The sequence below is a fragment of the Balaenoptera musculus genome, chromosome 11, assembly GCF_009873245.2.
Source record: "Balaenoptera musculus isolate JJ_BM4_2016_0621 chromosome 11, mBalMus1.pri.v3, whole genome shotgun sequence".
Lineage (NCBI taxonomy): Eukaryota > Metazoa > Chordata > Mammalia > Artiodactyla > Balaenopteridae > Balaenoptera > Balaenoptera musculus.
In genome coordinates this window covers 13,489,041-13,509,547 of record NC_045795.1, presented here as the reverse complement: position 1 = coordinate 13,509,547, position 20,507 = coordinate 13,489,041, and the positions used below count along the sequence as shown (strand labels likewise).

The following is a 20,507-nucleotide window of genomic DNA, read 5'->3' as shown; positions in this document are numbered from 1 at the left end:
TCTATTTTGTAAATATTTTCATTGCCTGAAATATGTGCTTTAGAGTTTACAGTTCCAACAAATAACTCAAGGTTTACATTATAGGTACCAGTCAGAAGACAGATGAAAGCTAAGCAACTCAACGCACAATCCTATGGTGTGACTAGTTCAACAGCTCGGAGGATATTGCAGTCTTTAGAGAAGATGTCAAGCCCTCTAGTGGTAAATTTTTTAAATCACAAATTCAGGAGTGTAACAGAATTTGAGTTTAGTGAAAAATCTTAATTTTGTTATTTCAACATTAACAGGATGCAAAAAGAATTCCATCTGTTTTTTCTTCTCCTCTGAATTCCGTAAGTTGACTTTTAAATCTTTTTAGGAGATATATTTTTATATATTGGTATGAGAGTCATATTTTTTCAAAGTTTCTCATCTATTCTAATAGTGTTTTATTTTTTCAGCCTCTTGATAGGAGTGGGATAGATACCACCACAGATTTTCAGGCCAGAAGGGAAAAGGTAAGACTTCTTTAGCATTTATTTAAGGTATTGGCAGTTTTGTTGTATTTATTTTTAAGTTGGCAAATATACAAATTGACTTTAGTTGATGGTCATTAGGGAACATGTTTGAAAAAATAGATTTTTTTACTTGGACATTGTAGCCTCTTGTGAGGGCCTTACCACATGCTGTATATGTAGTAGATGCTCTGTGAATATTTCTTGGTTATTTGGCATTTCCATCTTCAGTATCCTGGCAGTCTTTTTTTTTTTTTAACTTTATTATTTTAAAAAATTTTTTGGGGGGTATAGGTGATTTACAATGTTTTGTTAGTTTCAGGTGTATAGCAAAGTGAATCAGTTATACATATGTCCACTCATTTTTTAGATTCTTTTCCCATATAGGCCATTACAGAGTATAGAGTTCCCTGTGCTATACAGTAGGTTCTTATTAGTTATCTATTTTATATATTCCTGTCAGTCTTTATGAGTGACTCTTACAAACATTATGTTTGTTTCCTCATAAACAAACATTATGTCAAATTTGTTATGTGTGATGGGATTTCTAGTTGGCATATCTTCCATCAGTCAGCCAATGTACTGTTCCAAGATAGCAGAGCTAATAAAAAATATAATATAGATTATACATTGATAACCTTTTTTAGTGTATTCTATTTGGTTAAAATTAGCTTTGGAGGTTACTGTGGGGGAAAAAAAATGCTTAATAGTTAGAGTTAAAGAGGTATATTTTTTGTCAGTTATATTTGTGGCTAGTTAAATATCCTTCAGGGGAAGCAGATTCCCAGATCATTACTTGTGAAAGCATTTATTATGATACCAAGTTCCCCCAGCAGTAGTTGACTAAAATTATCATAAATCTCTGAATTAATTGTGGGAACTATATTCAAGATATTGGTAAATTATAATTATTGTTACTGAAATTCTGAAAGCTTAATTGAGTTTTTTCTTGGGATAGCATTGCGTCTCAATTTTCCGTAGTACCCAGACATTTGTAATAAGGCAAGAGAGAATTCATTATTGGCTGCTGTGATGGGATTAATTTAAGCCATTAGCTGCTTTTCTCAGACTCACTTATATCAGATTGCTTAAAAAGAAGTAAAATTTAAAAATTGTGCCATAAGAGAAGTTCTCATCAATAAAAATTTTATTAATGGTTGAGTATAGTATCAATAAAATTTTGGTAATGGGTGCTAGGAAGTATGAAGACCAGAATACAGTATTGTAGTTAAGGTTTTACGGTTGTAATCAGAACAGTCTACAAAATAGACTTGCTCATTGAATTATAGGATTACATTTGTGATGAGGATTTAGGGAAGAGCTAGTAACTATACAGAGGCTTTGCCCTGGAAACCAATGCTGTTCACAGCTGCTGCTGGGTGAAAGGACTCTATTCATAGTATTACAGTCTTTGGACAGAGTAGAAGCTCTTGTTGGCTTTATAGTCGTCTTGCACCAACAGGATTTTTACTGTGTTTTCAGTGTACCAAAAGAATGTTGACAAAACACTTGTGTACTTAGATAATGAAGCCAGTTCATCTTAAGATTTGGAATTCTTCACAGTGCTTTACTAATTGGACTTAAATTGTACGACTTTTGATTTGGTTTTTAAATAACAATGGAAGAAAATTTACTTGGAGAGAGATTTGCTCATTTTTTAGCAATTAAAATATTTTCATAGCTAGTTAAAAAAAAAGAGAATGTAGATAGTAATTTGGGTAAAATGTGGCAGAATCTGTTTTGGTTCATATGTTTGAAATTCATCCTGTAAAAGCTTAGATTATTCAAAATACTCTGCAATCGTTTCCATTTTGTGTGTGTCACGTGTGTGAAAAGTCATTAAGTCTAGAATAAAATAGTCTGTGAAACTGTTTTGAAATTATATGTGTATATGTAGGTATATGTCTAAATAAATAAGTACATACATAAATTAATAATATAAATACACACACACACCCTTGGTTCTTTACTTTCAGTTTTTCCTCCGAGTATTTGTTTGCACCCACTGGGTATTTCTCTAGGAAGTACTCATAATTTCTGGGTTACATTAGCTATTGTCAAATAATTTTTAGATATGCATCGCTGATAAATGAAAATAAAAGTTTGTCTTTTGATTTCTGCCTGTGTGGAAGGTGGACTCTCAACACCCCCCTGTTCAGAGACTCATGACCCCAAAGCCAGTTTCCGTAGCAGCAAATCGAACTGTTTATTTTAAACCATCTCTGACCCCTTCTGGTGAATTAAGGAAGACTAATCAAAGAATAGATAAAAAGCACAGTGTGAGTATGTGTTTATTTTCACTGGTCTTTGAATATCGATTAAAATGAGTAAGAATAAATAAAGTACCAGTAACCTACTGTTGCAGTCTAGCAACTAGATAATGCGTAAAGTTTGTGAATTAGTGATGATTACGAATTGGTATGGCTTTAAATAGTTGGCACCTTGGTCAAATCCTAAATTAGTGTTTACTAGTAAACACTAGTATATATTCATTGTTTAGATTAAATAATTTTGCCAAACTAGCTTTATTTGTGTGTTTTGTTTATGTTGTTGAACTATTTGAAAATAAATTTTAGACACCATGACTGTTCACCCCAAACTGCTTTGGTATAGATCTCCTATGTTGTCATGTCTAAGCAAATTACTGTCAGTTCCTTCCTAATATTATCTAATATCTAGTTAATATTCATATGTTATTTATAGCTGTTTGGGTTTTTTTGTTTTTGTTTTTGTTTGCCATGCCGTGCATCTTGTGGAATCTTAGTTCCCCAACCAGAGATTGAACCCAGGGCCCAGGCAGTGAAAGCACAGAGTCCTAACCACTGGACTGCAAGGGAATTAATTCCCTATGGCTACTTTTTTGAGCCAGAATCCAAACAGGTTTCACATATTACTTTTGGTTTTGTCTTTCTAGACCTCAAATCTTCATGCTCACCACATTGTTTTTGTTTTTAAATAACTTCCTTATTGAGATATAATTCATATACCTTGCCATTCACCTATTTATTTAAAGTTTACAGTTCAGTGGTTTTAGTATATTCACAGTTGTTCATCTATCAGTACAGTCAACTTTAGAACATTTTCATCACCATCCCCTCCCCCTCCCCCAAATCTCACATCCATTAGTGGTCACTCTCCACCTCTAACCCCTCAAGCCCTAGGCAACCACTCTCTATAGGCTTGCTTGTCTGGACATGTCATATAAATGAAATCTTAAAATAAGTGGTCCTTGGTGTTTGGCTTATTTCACTTATGTTTTTGAGGTTCACATCATATATTAGAACTTCAGTCCTTTTTTATGGCTGAATAATATTTCATTGTTTGGATATACCACATTTATCCATTCATCAGTTGAGGGACATTTAGGTTGTTTTCACTTTTTAACTGTAATGAATAAATACTGCTGTGAACTTTTGTGTGCAAGTTTTTTTGTGGACATAGGTATTCATTTCTCTTAGGTCTTATAGCTTGGAGTAGAATTGTTAGGCACATTGGTATTTGAAAAGGCCAGGTCAGTTGTCTTATATGATGTGTCTCATATCCTGGGTTTGTCTGTTTTCCTGTGTCATTTAACTAAAGTGCATTTTTTGGTATTTACATAACATCTTCCTATTTGTGCCTTTGTTTATGTTTAATTTCATTCAATCTTTGTAACAACTCAATTTCTTGAAAATATTCAAACTGAAGTTGAAAGAATAGTACAATATTTACCCATTTCCTTTAACTTGACTCACCAATCTTTAACATTTTTTCATATTTGCTTTATCAAACTTTAAAAAAATGATTTGAACATAATTTTGGACTTGCAAGAAAAATCTTAAGAACTCCACATTTTACTACATTTCCTTCATGTTTTTCTGTGTTTTCTACAAACAAGGAGTTCCCTCACATAACTGCAGAACAATTACCCAAACCAGAAAGAAACTTGATATCGGTACAGTACTATTATTTACAGATTTTATTTAGATGCCAGTTGTCCCGAAAGAAAGAAAATGCAAGATCATGTCTTGCACTTAGTTGTCATATCTCTTTATCTCCTTTAGTCTAGAACAGGTTTTTAGGGTTTTTTTATTTGTTTGTTTTTTGGTATTTCATAACATTGATAGTTCTGAAGAGTAAAGTAAGCTGCGTGTTCGACGTCTCCTCATGATTAGACTCCGGTGTGGTACTTTTGGTAGTAATACCACAGAATAGAGTCTGAACTCTTCTCACTGTGTCGTATTAGGAGGCACGCTCTACCAGCTGGTCCCACTCCTGACACTGTGATAACTAGTTAAGGTGGCGTCAGTGGGATTTCTTCACTGTGAAGTTACTGTTTTACCTTTCGTAATTAATAAGATATCTTTGAGAGGATAAATATCTTTTTCACCCACCAGTGTTAGCATTATTGATGATATTTGCCTGAATCTATTATTTGTAGATGCCAAATGGTGGTTTTCTAATTACACTATTTCTTCTACCTTTATGAAGTTGGCTTTCTACTGTAGGAAGTTTTCTTTTCTCTTTTTTTGTGTGTATTTCCCTATTTAAGTCAGCGTGAATTCTTATATTTCATAAGATTATAATCTTTTATTAGCATTATTTATCTTGATGCTCATATTGTCCCATATTTGGCCTTTGAACTGGCTCCTGTGTGTCCTTTTAATATTTCCCCATCATTTTTCAAGCCCTTAGTTTCTTTTTGATACTGTAAAACAACCCAGGCTCATCTTGTGAGTTTTCAGCCCCAGCCCTGTAATCAGCCATTTCTCCAAGGAACCCTGATTCCTTTAGATGGAGGAACTCTTAAGTTGCAGAGAATCACTTCAAAAGGAATATCCTTGTAAATTTGATTGCACATTTAATAGGCCTTAATGAGAGATAAGTAAAAGTATTTTTGTGGTTGGTAAGTGTATTAAATTTGTACACTGCTGTTTTGTTGAAAGGACAGTTGTGCTTAGTGACAGTTTATGTGTCTAATCACACTGTAGCTCTTGGTCATCATTCAGGAGACAGGGTATAGGTTGCAGATTTTAGGATTCATTAACTAAAAAATCATCAAATTCCTGATTCCAAATATTAAAATTCACAGATAGAAGGGTGGTGTTAAGAAAATTAAATAAGCAAGCTTGTAAATACATTGTGTTTATTCTTTTCTAGACTGGATATGAAAAAAATATGACACCAGGACAAAATAGAGAACAACGAGAAAGGTAATGTCATCTTTATAGTGAAGCTTCTTTATACTCATTTGTAAGGTCTGTATTTGATTTGTATCTGCCTTTTTGAAGATTAAGAAGGTTAAAAAAATAGAAACCACACACACATCTGTCAGCTTTTAAAATCACATTCAGCTGAACATTTATTTTCTCAGTTGTTACCCGTTCTAATTTTTCGGTGTTAAATTAGTTAACAAGTTATGGACCAGAGTAATACATCATTGGTTTTAATTTTCTTTTTCTTTGCCTAGCGGCTTTTCTTACCCAGATTTCAGTGTGTCTGCAGCCAATGGTTTGTCTTCTGGAGTAGGTGGTGGAGGTGGGAAGATGAGGCGAGAGAGGACGCGCTTTGTGGCATCTGAACCTCAAGAGGAGGAGGTAGGGTTGTACTCTTAACATGTGTTCTGAAGCATTGTAATACCTTGAAGTTTATTATTAAAAGCTTTGGTGTGGTGGTGAGGGGGAGACCTGGAGGTCCCCTGGAGGGGTGGGATTTGGGGAGACCCAGCACAAGAATAATCTGCCATTGAAACAGTTCCTTAAAAGTGTGTGTGTGTGTTAAGCTGTCAGGCTTTTTTTTTTTTTTTATAATTTTTGGCTGCGTTGGGTCTTCGTTGCTGCGTGGGCTTTCTCTAGTTGCGGTGAGCAAGGGCTGCTCTTCATTGCAGTGCGCTGGCTTCTCATTGTGGTGACTTCTCATGGTGGTGGCTTCTCTTGTTGCGGAGCATGGACTCTAGGCGTGTGGGCTTCAGTAGTTGTGGCACACGGGCTCAGTAGTTGTGGCTCGCGGGCTCTAAAGTGCAGGCTCAGTAGTTGTGGCGCACGGGCTTAGTTGCTCCATGGCATGTGGGATCTTGGTTTCCCTGACCAGGGATCGAACTGGCATCCCCTGCATTGCAAGATGGTTTCTTAACCACTGGACCACCAGGGAAGTCCGGAGAAATGTTTCCACCTGTGTAACCCAAACCCCTATCAAGCTGTCGAACATTTCCATCACTCCAGAAAGTTCACTCATGCACCTTCCCTGTCAATGCCCATTGCCTCCTGCCCCAGGGACAGTCACTATTCTCATTTGTTCCATAATATATATATATATGGTTTTGCTGGTTCTAGAACTTCATATTGATACAGTTAGTCAGTATGTATTCTTTTGTTTCTGACTATTGTGAATAAAGCTTCTGTGAACATTCTTGAACCTTTTTGTAGACATAAGTTATTTCTCTTAAGATAAATACTTAGAAGTGAAGTTATGAGGTTATATGATAATGTGTTTAATTTTTTAAGTAACTGACAAACTGTTTTCCCCAAAGTGATTGTAACATTTTACACTCCCACCAGCAGTGTGGGGCTTTTCTTAATCAACTACTCTTTATCAGTAGTTGACTGTCATCCTTTAAATTTTAGCGCTTCTGCTTTGTGTATGATGGTGTCTCATTGTAATTTTAATTTGCCTTTCCCTCTTGCTTAATAATGTGTTCTTCTTTATGTGTTTATTGGCCATAATATCTTCCTTTGTGAGGTGTCAGTTAGATCTTTTGCTCTTTTAAAAATTGGATTGTCTTACTATCATCGAGTTGTAGCAACTCTATAAATTCTAGACCCAAGTACTTTGTCAGATACGTGTCTTACAAATATTTTCTCCCAGTTTGACTTGCCTAATCCTTTTCTTAACAGTATCCTTTAATAAGCAGATGTTCTAACTTTATGAAGTCTGAACTTACCCATTTTTTCCCATTATTTTTACTGTTCTTTGTGTCCTAAGAAACCTATCCCCAGGCTGCCAAAAAAGTCTCCTATGTTTTCTTCTAGGAGATGTATAGTACTGCTTTTATGTTTTTCCTAGTTTCCTTTTTGATTCCTTATATGATCCATGGATTATTAAGAAGTGGATTTAGTCATGATTTTAATGTTTTGAAATGTATTGAGACTTGTTTTGTAGCCCAGCACATGGTCTGCTTGATGAGTCTTGACGAATGTATATTCTGCGGTTGTTGGGTATAGTATTCTCCAGATATCAGTTAGATAAGATGACTGATAGTATTTCTAAGATCTTTGTTCTTGCTGAATTTTGGAGGGAACGGGGTGGGGAGATGTCTGTTTACTGTATTGTTGAGATATGAGTTAAAATTGTCAACTTTTATTTGGTGAATTTGTCTTTTTCCCATTTATAATGTCAATTTTTGCTTACTTATTTTGAGGCCCTCATTGGTGCATACACCTTATATCTATTGTGGCTTCTCAGTGATTTGCCCCTTTTAATATTACTAAATGTCCTTTAAAAAAATCTTTGGAAATATTCTTTGTCTTGAAACCTGCTTTAGCCAGTGTTTAATATAGCCAGACACTTTATTACTGGAATTAGCCTTCTTATGCTTACTAACTGCAAGTTATATCTTTTTCCATCCATTTACTTTCAATCTGTGCCTTTTCGTTTAATGTTAAGCCTCTTATAGACAGCATATAATTGAGTCTTGTCCTTTTATCTATTTTCTGCCTTTTAATTGGAATGTTTACTTATATTATTGGTATGGTTGGATTAAGGTCTACCTTTTTTTTAATTTTCTATTTTTCCCACTTGTTTTTTGTTTCTCTCTTGTTCCTTTTGAAAGCTGTCTTCTTTTAGGTTAATTGGAAAAATTAAGAGGAAAAAAGGATGTTAGCCTCACATATTCTCCAGTTCTTCCAGAAATCTGAATTTCCATCTGGTATCATTTCCCTTCACCCTGAAGAACCTATAGAGCAGGTTTTATGATGACAGATTCTTAGTCTTGTTTTCTCCAAGTGCCTTTATTACACACCTGTAGTTTACAGAGATTTGGTTTGCCAGAGATTTAGACAGTTTATATGCAGACTTGGGATTCCCTTCTGTGGCTCTTCATTCCTGCATCTCCCCTTATTTTCTACCTACTGTGATCACCCTTTTGTGTCCTTTGAATGCCTCAACCAACAGATTTGCAGTTTTCTTTCTGAATTTCAACTATCCATCTGGCATCAACTCAAAGAGAGCAGGAAGCTCACTCAGAAGAAGCCCTTCTTCTAAGTATCTTCTTCCCTTCAGTATCTGCTTGCTTTTGGTTGCTTTGTAGTGTTTTCAGATGGATGTTTTTAATATATTGTCCAGAGTCTATAATTCCTATCTGTCAGAGCATTGGTCAGGCACAAGCTCCTCCACCATTAGCAGAAGTGGAACTCTTTTTGTCTGTTCTAATCTGGGTCATTTGAGACTAGTGGTGGTCTTTGCTATATTGAGTTAAAAACCAAGGCAGTTCACCAGACTTACCAGTGCTGACGTTTATTAAATGCTTGTTTTACATGCCAAGACCAAAAGTGACTTTCTTTCGTATTAATACCACAACTATGGTATGTTAATTTTTTTTCTCATTTTCACCAGTTAGGAAATTGGTACTGAGGTCAGTTAGGTTCACGAAGTCTCATGGCTGACTGGTGGCACAGCTGGGATTCATATCTTGTTTATTTATTTATTTTTTATTCAAGAGCTCACATCGTTAACATTGCCTGCATAGTGCTACCGTATCCCTGTTTATTCTAGACTTACCTGTAACTATTGATATATCAGTTCTACCTGAAAATAAGTAGAGACAAAAGTATGACACGAAAGATGAAATATACCATTGTAAAACATGTTGTGTTTTAGGAAATGGAAGTCCCAGTATTACCGAAAATCTCTCTACCCATCGCCAGTTCTTCCTTGCCTACCTTCAGTTTCAGTTCCGCTGTGATCACAGCTTCCTCTCCATCGCCCAGTGGTCCTTCACAGTCATTAACCAACCAGGTAAAAAACCATTGCACCAATAGAGGTGGTTTTTGTTTTTTCTCATTCTTTAATTTTCAAAAAGCTAAGCTGTTTAAAGCAATGATTAATTTTCACTATGGAAATTAACAACTCAGTAAGATGAGAAAAATGGAAATAGTGTTTTGCTTTTTTTTTTTTTTAATGTACATCATGATGGGAGCATTCTTCAATTCTTATGAATGCATTAGAGGAAGAGTTGATTATAAGTTTGCTTCCAAACAATCTTTCCAGTTAAAATACTTTTTTTTTTTTTGTTTTCAGTGAGAGTGGATTTATGTTTTTGTTTCTCAAGTAGTATTAACATTTTTAATCTGCTCCTGAAATTTTTATGCTTTTTTTCCTGACTTTTACATCTTCTGAACATATTCTTGTAGATGTTATTTTTCCCCTTTAGATAAATATCTCCCTCTAAGGTAATGTATATTCCTCTTCCAAGGGGAAGCAAGATCTTATAGCAGTTAACTGTTAAGTAGTTTTCAGAAGTTAAAAAGTGATTTTTAAATTCAAAAGGGGAAAAAATTGCTTTTGGCTTCTTTGTAATAATTAATTTTGCTTAAGGTCTATTTTATTGTCAATTTCTTTTCTAAAAAACTCTTTTTGTATCGTTTCTTTAATAATTTGGAAAACTAGGTACAAATGACCTCTCCAAACAGCACTGGCAGCCCCTTGTTTAGATTTTCATCTCCAATTGTAAAATCTACTGAGGCAGATGTACTACCTCCGTCATCTGTAAGTAGCAAGCAAGGACTATTTCATATTTATTGATTTCAAAGGCATACTGTATTTTTAAAATCAAATCTAAGATGCCATTGGTAGTAAGAAATACCACTTTTCTTACCAAAAAAATTCCAATGTACAGAAAACTTTGAATGAACATCTATATATTTTTCACTATATATACATATATATATATATGCATATGCATATTCTTATGTACCATTTGAAAGTTAGGATGCAGACATCTTGGTACCCTTAATACCTTTCCGTGTATCCCCTAAGAAAAAGGATATTCCTTTGTATACCCACAATACAGTTATCCTATCCAAGAATGTAACATGATATAATAGTAATAGTGTTCATGTTCAGATCTACCCATCAGCCCCAGACTGTCCTTTAATTGCTGTTTGTTTCTCTTGGTCCTAGATCCAGTTACGATTAGGACTAATCTAAGTCATATTGAATTTAGTTAACATGTCTCTTGAATTGACTTTAATCTAGAAAAGTTGGAAGTTTTTATGTCCCACAGTATGTATTTGTTTCTTCATAATTAAGAATAAATATTTTGAGTATGAATAATACATAAGTTTAATGTTCGAATTGCCCTACCTGTATTTGGCATGTGTATCATTTTAACATGTTACCTTCTGTTTTTCACTGTGTCCTTGTTTTCTGTCACAACTAGATGTTCCAGATCATTTTGTAACTTCCCTGCCACATGCCTGAAATGCACTTGTTGGCCATAAAGTCTCATACTTTTTATTAGGAAATGGCATTTAGAAATCCAGAACTGGGCATTAGGAACACATTATTTTACATATTGCTTTGAATGAAAAAATGCTTCAGAAATTTTAAATGCTGTTGTTAAACTGTGACACACCATTCATTATAAGAAGCACACCAGTTTTAGAGATTTAAAATAGGAGAAACTGTGAATCTTAGAATATGTGAAATTCAGTATATTTTTTTGACTTGGCATAAAATAGAGCTTTATATTTGATAATCATTTGAAGCTAAATGGACACTGAAAAGACACCTTCTCTCTCTACAGATTGGATTTACATTTAGTGTGCCCATGGCAAAGACAGCAGAACGTTGTGGCCCTAGTAGTGCCTCAGAGCCACTTACAAGGAGTTCAGGTAAGGAACCATTTCCATAATATTTCACATAAAAATACATTAGATTGATATTTTAAATTATCTTTTACCTTTGGCAGTTCTTGTAAATGGTTTCGTTTGAATACAATTAGCTCTCTAAATGTGAATGGTTACAGTTTGGATGTGAAAGGGATGGTCACAATAACAAATTTATCCACTGTCTTTGTTTAGTCAAAATAAAGTGATAGTTTATTATAAATGAAATCTTCCCTTTTTTTTTAACATCTTTATTGGAGTCTAATTGCTTTACAATGGTGTGTTAGTTACTGCTGTATAACAAAGTGAATCAGCTATACGTATATATATATATCCCCATATCCACTCCCTCTTGCGTCTCCCTCCCACCTTCCCTACCCAACCCCTCTAGGTGGTCACAAGGCACCAAGCTGATCTCTCTGTGCTATGCGGCTGCTTCCCACTAGCTGTCTATTTTACATTTGGTAGTGTATATATGTCCATGCCACTCTCTCAGTTTGTCCCAGCTTCCCCTTCCCTGTGTCCTCAAGTCCATTCTCTCGTCTGCGTCTTTTTTCTTTATTCCAGTCCTGCCCCTAGGTTCTTCAGAACCTTTTTTTTTTTTAGATTCCATATATATGTGTTAGCATATGATATTTGTTTTTCTCTTTCTGACTTACTTCACTCTGTATGACAGACTCTAGGTCCATCCACCTGACTACAAATAACTCAATTTCGTTTATTTTTATGGCTGAGTAATATTCCATTGTATATATGTGCCACTTCTTCTTTATCCATTCATCTGTTGATGGACACTTAGGTTGCTTCCATGTCCTGGCTATTGTAAATAGTGCTGCAATGAACATTGTGGTATATGACTCTTTTTGAATTATGGTTTTCCCAGGGTATATGCCCAGTAGTGGGATTACGGGGTCATATGGTAGTTCTATTTTTAGTTTTTTAAGGAACCTCCATACTGTTCTCCATAGTGGCTGGAGATTTACATTCCCACCAACAGTGCAAGAGGGTTCTCTTTTCTCCACACCCTCTCCAACATTTATTGTTTGTAGGTTTTTTTGATGATGGCCATTCTGACTGGTGTGAGGTGATACCTCATTGTAGTTTTGATTTGCATTTCTCTAATGATTAGTAATGTTGAGCATCCTTTCATGTGTTTGTTGACAATCTGTATATCTTTGGAGAAATGTCTATTTAGGTCTTCCGCCCATTTTTGGATTGGGTTATTTTTTTTTTGATATTGAGCTGCATGAGCTGCTTGTATATTTTGGAGATGAGTCCTTTGTCAGTTGCTTCGTTTGCAAATATTTTCTCCCATTCTGAGGGTTGTCTTTTCGTCTTTTTTTATGGTTGCCTTTGCTGTGCAAAAGCTTTTAAGTTTCATTAGATCCCATTTGTTTATTTTTGTTTTTATTTCATTTCTCTAGGAGGTGGGTCAAAAAGTATCTTGCTGTGATTTATGTCATAGAATGTTCTGCCTATGTTTTCCTCTGAAAGTTTGATAGTGTCTGCCCTTACATTTAGGTCTTTAATCCATTTTGAGTTTATTTTTGTGTATGGTGTTAGGGAGTGTTCTAATTTCATTCTTTTACATGTAGCTGTCCAGTTTTCCCAGCACCACTTACTGAAGAGGCTGTCTTTTCTCCACTGTATATTCTTGCCTCCTTTATCAAAGATAAGGCGACCGTATGTGCGTAGGTTTATCTCTGGGCTTTCTATCCTGTTCCATTGATCTATATTTCTGTTTTTGTGCCAGTACCAGACTGTCTTGATTACTGTAGCTTTGTAGTAATAGTCTGAAGTCTGGGAGCCTGATTCCTCCAGTTCTGTTTTTCTTTCTCAAGATTGCTTTGGCTATTCGGGGTCTTTTGTGTTTCCATACAAATTGTGAAATTTTTTTGTTCTAGTTCTGTGGAAAATGCCATTGGTAGTTTGATAGGGATTGCATTGAATCTGTAGATTGCTTTGGGTAGTGTAGTCATTTTCACAATGTTGATTCTTCCAATCCAAGAATATGGTATATCTCTCCATCTATTTGTATCATGTTTAATTTCTTTCATCAGTGTCTTATAATTTTCTGCATACAGGTCTTTTGTCTCCTTAGGTAGGTTTATTCCTAGGTATTTTATTCTTTTTGTTGCAGTGGTAAATGGGAGTGTTTCCTTAATTTCTCTTTCAGATTTTTCATCATTAGTGTAGAGGAATGCAAGAGATTTCTGTGCATTAATTTTGTATCCTGCTACTTTACCAGATTCGTTGATTAGCTCTAGTAGTTTTCTGGTAGCATTTTTAGGACTCTTTATGTATAGTATCATGTCATCTGCAAACAGTGACAGTTTTACTTCTTCTTTTCTGATTTGGATTCCTTTTATTTCTTTTCCTTCTCTGATTGCTGTGGCTAAAACTTCCAAAACTATGTTGAATAATAGTGGTGAGAGTGGGCAACCTTTTCTTGTTCCTGATCTTAGTGGAAATGGTTTCAGTTTCTCACCATTGAGAACGATGTTGGCTGTGGGTTTGTCATATGTGGCCTTTATTATGTTGACGTAGGTTCCCTCTATGCCCACTTTCTGGAGAGCTTTTATCATAAATGGGTGTTGAATTTTGTCAAAAGCTTTTTCTGCATCTATTGAGATGATCATATGGTTTTTATCCTTCAATCTGTTAATATGTAACACATTGATTGATTTGCATATATTGAAGAATCCTTGCATTCCTGGGATAAACCCCACTTTGTCATGGTGTATGATCTTTTTAGTGTACTGTTGGATTCTGTTTGCTAGTATTTTGTTGAGGATTTTTGCATCTATGTTCATCAGTGATATTGGCCTGTAGTTTTCTTGTTTTGTAACATCTTTGTCTGGTTTTGGTATCAGGGTGATGGTGGCCTCGTAGAATGAGTTTGGGAGTGTTCCTCCCCTGCTATATTTTGGAAGAGTTTGAGAAGGATAGGTGTTAGCTCTTCTCTAAATGTGTGATAGAATTTGCCTGTGAATCCATCTGGTCCTGGGCTGTTGTTTGTTGGAAGACTTTTAATCACAGTTCCAATTTCAGGCCTTGTGACTGGTCTGTTTATATTTTCTATTTCTTCCTGGTTCAGTTTCGGAAGGTTGTGCTTTTCTAAGAATTCCAGGTTGTCCATTTTATTGGCATATAGTTGCTTGTAGTAATCTCTCTTGATCCTTTCTATTTCTGCAGTGTCAGTTGTTACTTCTCCTTTTTCATTTCTAATTCTGTTGATCTGAGTCTTCTCCCTTTTTTCCTTCATGAGCCTGGCTAATGGTTTATCAGTTTTGTTTATCTTCTCAAAGAACCAGCTTTTAGTTTTATTGATCTTTGCTATCGTTTCCTTCATTTCTTTTTCATTTACTTCTGATCTGATCTTTATGATTTCTTTCCTTCTGTTAACTTTAGGGGGTTTTTTTGTTCTTTCTCTAATTGCTTTAGGTGTAAGTTTAGGTTGTTGGAGATTTTTCTTGTTTCTTGAGGTAGGGTTGTATTGCTATAAACTTCTCTCTTAGAACTGCTTTTGCTGCATCCCATAGGTTTTGGGCTGTCATGTTTTCATTGTCATTTGCTTCTAGGTATTTTTTGATTTCCTCTTTGATTTCTTCAGTGATCTCTTGGTTATTTAGTAGCATATTGTTTAGCCTCCATGTGTTTGTATTTTTTACAATTATTTTCCTGTAATTGATATCTAGTCTCATAGCATTGTTGTTGGAAAAGCTACTCGATATAATTTCAATTTTCTTTACCAAGGCTTGATTTGTGACCCAAGATATGATCTATCCTGAAGAATGTTCCATGAGCACTTGAAAAGAAAGTGTATTCTGTTGTTTTTGGATGGAATGTCCTATAAATACCAATTAAGTCCATCTTGGTTAATGTATCTTTTAAAGCTTGTGTTTCCTTATTTATTTTCATTTTGGTTGATCTATCCATTGGTGAAAGTGGGGTGTTAAAGTCCCCTACTGTTATTGTGTTACTGTCGATTTCCCCTTTTATGGCTGTTAGCATTTGCCTTATGTGTTGAGGTGCTCCTATGTTGGGTGCATAAATATTTACAATTGTTGTATCTTCTTGGATTGATCCCTTGATCATTCTATAGTATCCTTCTTTGTGTCTTGTAATAGTCTTTATTTTAAAGTCTATTTTGTCTGATATGAGAATTGCTACTCCAGGTTTCTTTTGATTTCCATTTGCATGGAATATCTTTTTCCGTCCCCTCACTTTCAGTCTCTATGTGTCCCTAGGTCTGAAGTGGGTCTCTTGTAGACAGCATATATACAGGTTTTGTTTTTGTATCCATTCAGCCACTCTCTCTTTTGGTTGGAGCATTTAATCCATTTACATTTAAGGTAGTTATCGATATGTATGTTCCTGTTACCATTTTCTTAATTGTTTTGGGTTTGTTATAGTAGGTCTTTTCCTTCTCTTGTATTTCCTGCCTAGAGAAGTTCCTTTAGCATTTGTTGTAAAGCTGGTTTGGTGGTGCTGAATTCTCTTAGCTTTCGCTTGTCTGTAAAGGTTTTAATTTCTCTGTCGAATCTGAATGAGATCCTTGCTGGGTAGAGTAATCTTGGTTGTAGGTTTTTCCCTTTCATCACTTTAAATATGTCCTGCCACTCCCTTCTGGCTTACGGAGTTTCTGATGAAAGGTCAGCTGTTAACCTTATGGGGATTCCCTTGTATGTTATTTGTTGCTTTTCCCTTGCTGCTGTTAATATTTTTTCTTTGTATTTAATTTTTGATAGTTTGATTAATATGTGTCTTGGCTTGTTTCTCCTTGGATTTATCCTGTATGGGACTCTGTGCTTCCTGGACTTGATTGAAAGCCTCCCTAACATGGGAAGGGATATAGTCAACTATAATCTCTTCAAATATTTTCTCAGTCCCTTTCTTTTTCTCTTCTTCTTCTGGGACCCCTATAATTCGAATGTTGGTGTGTTTAATGTTGTCCCAGAGATCTCTGAGACTCTCCTCAATTCTTTTCATTCTTTTTTCTTTATTCTGTTCTGTGGTAGTTATTTCCACTATTTTATCTTCCAGGTCACTTATCCATTCTTCTGCCTCAGTTATTCTGCTGTTGATTCCTTCTAGAGAGCTTTTCGTTTCATTTATTGTGTTGTTCATCATTGTTTTTTGCTCTTTAGTTCTTCTAGGTCCTTGTTAAACGTCTTTTGTATTTTCTCCATTCTGTTTCCAAGATTTTGGATCATCTTTACTATACTTACTCTGAATTGTTTTTCAAGTAGACTGCCCATTTCCTCTTCATTTGTTTGGTCTGCTGTGTTTTTACCTTGCTCCTTCATCTGCTGCATATTCTTCTGTTTTCTCATTTTACTTAACTTACTGCGTTTGGGGTCTTCGTTTCGCAGACTGCAGGTTCGTAGTTCCTGTTGTTTTTGGTGTCTGTCCCCAGCGGGTAAGGTTGTTTCAGTGGGTTGTTTAGGCATCCTGGTGGAGGGGACTGGTGCCTGTGTTCTGGTGGATGAGGCTGGATCTTGTCTTTCTGGTGGGCAGGACTGTGGCCGGTGGTGTGTTTTGGGGTGTCTGTGAACTTAGTATGATTTTAGGCAGCCTCTCTGCTGCTCATGGGTGGGGTTGTGTTCCTGTATTGATAGATGTTTGGCATGGGGTGTCTAGCACTGGAGCTTGCTGGTCGTTGAGTGGAGCTGGGCCTTAGCGTTGAGACGGAGATCTCTGGGAGAGCTGTTGCCAGTTGATATTACATGGGGCTGGGAGGTCTCTGGTTGTCCAATGTCCTGAACTCAGCTCTCCCACTTCAGAGGCTCAGGCCTGACACCCGGCTGGAGCACCAAGACCCTGTCGGCCACATGGCCAGGTATGTGGGGCGTTTCTTGCCTTTTGGGAGGTCTGAGGTCTTCTGCCAGCGTTCAGTAGACGTTCTGTAGGAGTTGTTCCATACGTAGATGTATTTTTGATATATTTGTGGGGAAGATGGTGATCGTCACGTCTTACTCCTTCGCCGTCTTGAAGGTCGCCCACTGTGTTTACTTTTGATTACAACAGTTATTGTTATTCTTATCTTGGTATCATATTTGATGTATTATTTCTGGAATATCCTGATGGTTATAAACTTGTCCTCAATTGGGGGAACCAAGCAACAGGGAGCTGTGCTGACGTTTGCTCCTGTCACTGGAACTACTGCTATTGCTGCAGCTTTGCTCCCAGGCCTCCGCTCACCAGATCCAGGCAGCCTTCCAGGAGCCATGACTGCTGGTTACTGATCCCAGGGCTGCCCACCAGGTCTCACAGAGGTGTCTGGTATTAACCTGTCTGCCAGTGCTCTCGGTACCAGACTCTCCTCTGTGCTAAGCAGACATCGTCATCTGAGCAACAGGAGAGCTCCCTCAGCGGGTCTCTCGCTGTGGATGCTCTATAAATGAAATGTTATAAGAAGTTCAGGGGTAGTCTACATTGTAATTACAGTGGATTCCATCGGTAGGTTTACTCTTGAGTTCACAAGCATTTTTATGTGTAAGGGTTATGCCGGCCTCTGCAGATAGTGATATATAATTTCTAAACTCAAAAAAATGGGCATAATTGAGGGAAAGAAATGAATATCCAGATAATTAAACCATAGGCTTTTGCTGTGGTGGTGGTGGTTTTGTTTCAAGTGTTGGGTGTTGGGGAAATGAAGAATCATCTGGGCTGAGTTACTCAGGTCAAGAATTCTGAGTAAGGGCATTTCTCACCCAACAAACAGCCAAATGCAAGAGAACAAGAGGAAAAGCATGGCATACTTTGAAAATCGCAAATAATTTGTCATGAGATTGAGAGGTAGCTTTAAATTGTAAAAATTCTCCGAATGCTATGCTCAATAATTGGATTTTAATCTGAATGTGGTAGGAAAACATTGGGTGGTTTTTATAGGGGGTGAGATGGTGCCTTGGAGTAACAGCAGTGTGTTGAGTGGGCGTGTGGGTGGGAGTGGGGTGTCATATGCTGAGACACCAGTTAAGGGGCTGTTGCCTTATTCAGAAGTGTTTCGTTGACTATCTGCTGAGTTTGGGAATTTTTAAAAACTAGATCCTCCCTCAAAAGATAGATTTAAAAAACTATCAAAGAGCCAGGACCTATAAGCTAAGAAAGTCTTTGTCTTTGGATGATCCGGAAGAAAAGAGCGTAGGTTATGGGAGTGGCACAAAATAAGAATTTGACTGGTATGTTTTCAATCCTAATTTTTGTTGAATAAAACAGCCCTGTGTAAGAGAAAGTAATAAGCATATTTCAGGTGTACTTAACACATGATTTTGTTTTTCTTTAATGTTACTGTGAATTCAAGAAGAATAAACCGATTCAAATTTCATTTTCATGCCTGGTTATGAGGGAAAGGCATTAAAGTCCTCCAGGGTTTTTTTTTTTGTTTTTGTTTTTTATAAATTTATTTGTTTATTTATTTATGGCTGTGTTGGGTCTTCGTTTCTGTGCGAGGGCCCTCCCCAGTTGTGGCAAGCGGGGGCCACTCCTCATCGCCGCGCGTGGGCCTCTCACCATCACGGCCTCTCTTGTTGCGGAGCACAGCCTCCAGACACGCAGGCTCAGTAGTTGTGGCTCACGGGCCCAGCCGCTCTGCGGCATGTGGGATCCTCCCAGACCAGGGCCCGAACCCGCGTCCCCTGCATTGGCAGGCGGACTCCCAACCACTGCGCCACCAGGGAAGCCCAGTCCTCCAGTTTTTATTAATGCTTTACTAATGGTAACTGAATGAGTAATAGTTTGTTGAAACAACTTTTGTGTTTCATTATATCTGGGGAAATTATCCAGATTTTTCAGGAGTTTATTATGAGTGGCATATATAGAATTGTTCTTACATTGAGACCTCTGTTTCTCACCACTTCTGTCATTAAAAAGCTGATGAAAATGTGGAAGTCATGATTATGCTGTGATAGGAGCTAATTTTCCCATTATCTTCATTTTCCATCTCTTTGAGTACACTTTAGGAAATCCTTAAAGTTTACCTTAAGTTACTAAAAGCAATTCAGTTTTGATTATAAAGGAAGATAGAATGTGATAAAGTAATGAAAGCATTTTTCTTTGTTTTGACACAGTTGTAAGAGATAGGTATGGTGTTTTGTTTTTTGCACATTTTTATTATTCAGGTGAAATTGACATAAGATAAAGTTAATCATTTACAGGGAACAATTCATTGGTGTTTAGTACAATCACAATGTTGATTGTGTTTAGTACAGTCACCACCTCTAACTAGTACCAAACATTTTTATCACTTCCAAAAGGAAACCTGTACCCGTTAACCAGTTTTTCACCATTTCCCCTCCCCCGCAACTGCTGACAGCTACTAATCTGTGTTCTGTTTCTATGTATTTACCTATCCTGGAACCATACAGTGTGACTTTTTGTATCTGGCTTCTTTCACGTACTGTTTTCAAGGTTCATCTGTCTTGTAGTATGTATCATTACTTCATTCCTTTTATGGCTGAATGATATTCCACCATATGGATATACCATAATTTATCTGTTTATTTGTTGATAGACATTGAGTTGTTTCCACTTTTTGGCTATTGTGAATAGTGTTGCTATGAATATGCATGTACTTGTATTTGTTTGAATACTGGTTTCAGTGCTTTGGAGTGTATACCTGGGAATGGAACTACAAAACTTTTTCTCAGCAGCCGGCCCATTTTACATTCCCACCAGCAGGATTCAAGTTTCTCCATGTTCTCACCATGTTTATTATTTTCCATTTTTTGATGATGGCCGTTGTAGTGGGTATGAAGTGATGCTTCATTGTGGTTTTGATTTGCATTTATTTCCCTGAAGACTAATGGTGTTTAGTATCTTTTTTTTTTTTTTTTTTTTTTGGAACAGAGGAAAGTTTATTGCAGGGCCAAGCAAGGAGAACAGGTGGCTTATGCTTAAAAAACCTGAACTCCTGTTTAGCATCTTCTCACCTCTACATATCTTCTTGGGAGAAATGTCTGGTCAGGTCCTTTGCCCAGTTTTAAATAGGTTTGTCTTCTTGTTGCTGAGTTGTAGCGTTTTTATATAGTCTGGATACTAGATCTTTATCAGATGTGTGATTTGCAAATATTTTTTCCCATTCAGTCAGTTGTCACTTTCTTGATAATGTCCTTAGATGCACAAAGATTTCTAATTTTGGTGAAGTTCA

General features: G+C 36.5%; 1 protein-coding gene across 2 annotated transcripts in view; it reads left to right on the top strand.

Annotated features, from left to right (window-relative positions):
• Positions 1-20,507, top strand: part of NUP153 (nucleoporin 153) — a 75,456-nt gene that overhangs the window by 36,871 nt on the left and 18,078 nt on the right. For both annotated transcript variants that reach the window (XM_036868307.1, XM_036868306.1), the window contains exons 6-14: positions 85-201; positions 288-332; positions 441-497; positions 2,627-2,773; positions 5,634-5,686; positions 5,944-6,070; positions 9,348-9,485; positions 10,137-10,235; positions 11,275-11,362. In XM_036868307.1, the coding sequence (XP_036724202.1) occupies positions 85-201; positions 288-332; positions 441-497; positions 2,627-2,773; positions 5,634-5,686; positions 5,944-6,070; positions 9,348-9,485; positions 10,137-10,235; positions 11,275-11,362 (871 nt within the window). The remainder of the gene's footprint in view (positions 1-84; positions 202-287; positions 333-440; positions 498-2,626; positions 2,774-5,633; positions 5,687-5,943; positions 6,071-9,347; positions 9,486-10,136; positions 10,236-11,274; positions 11,363-20,507) is intronic.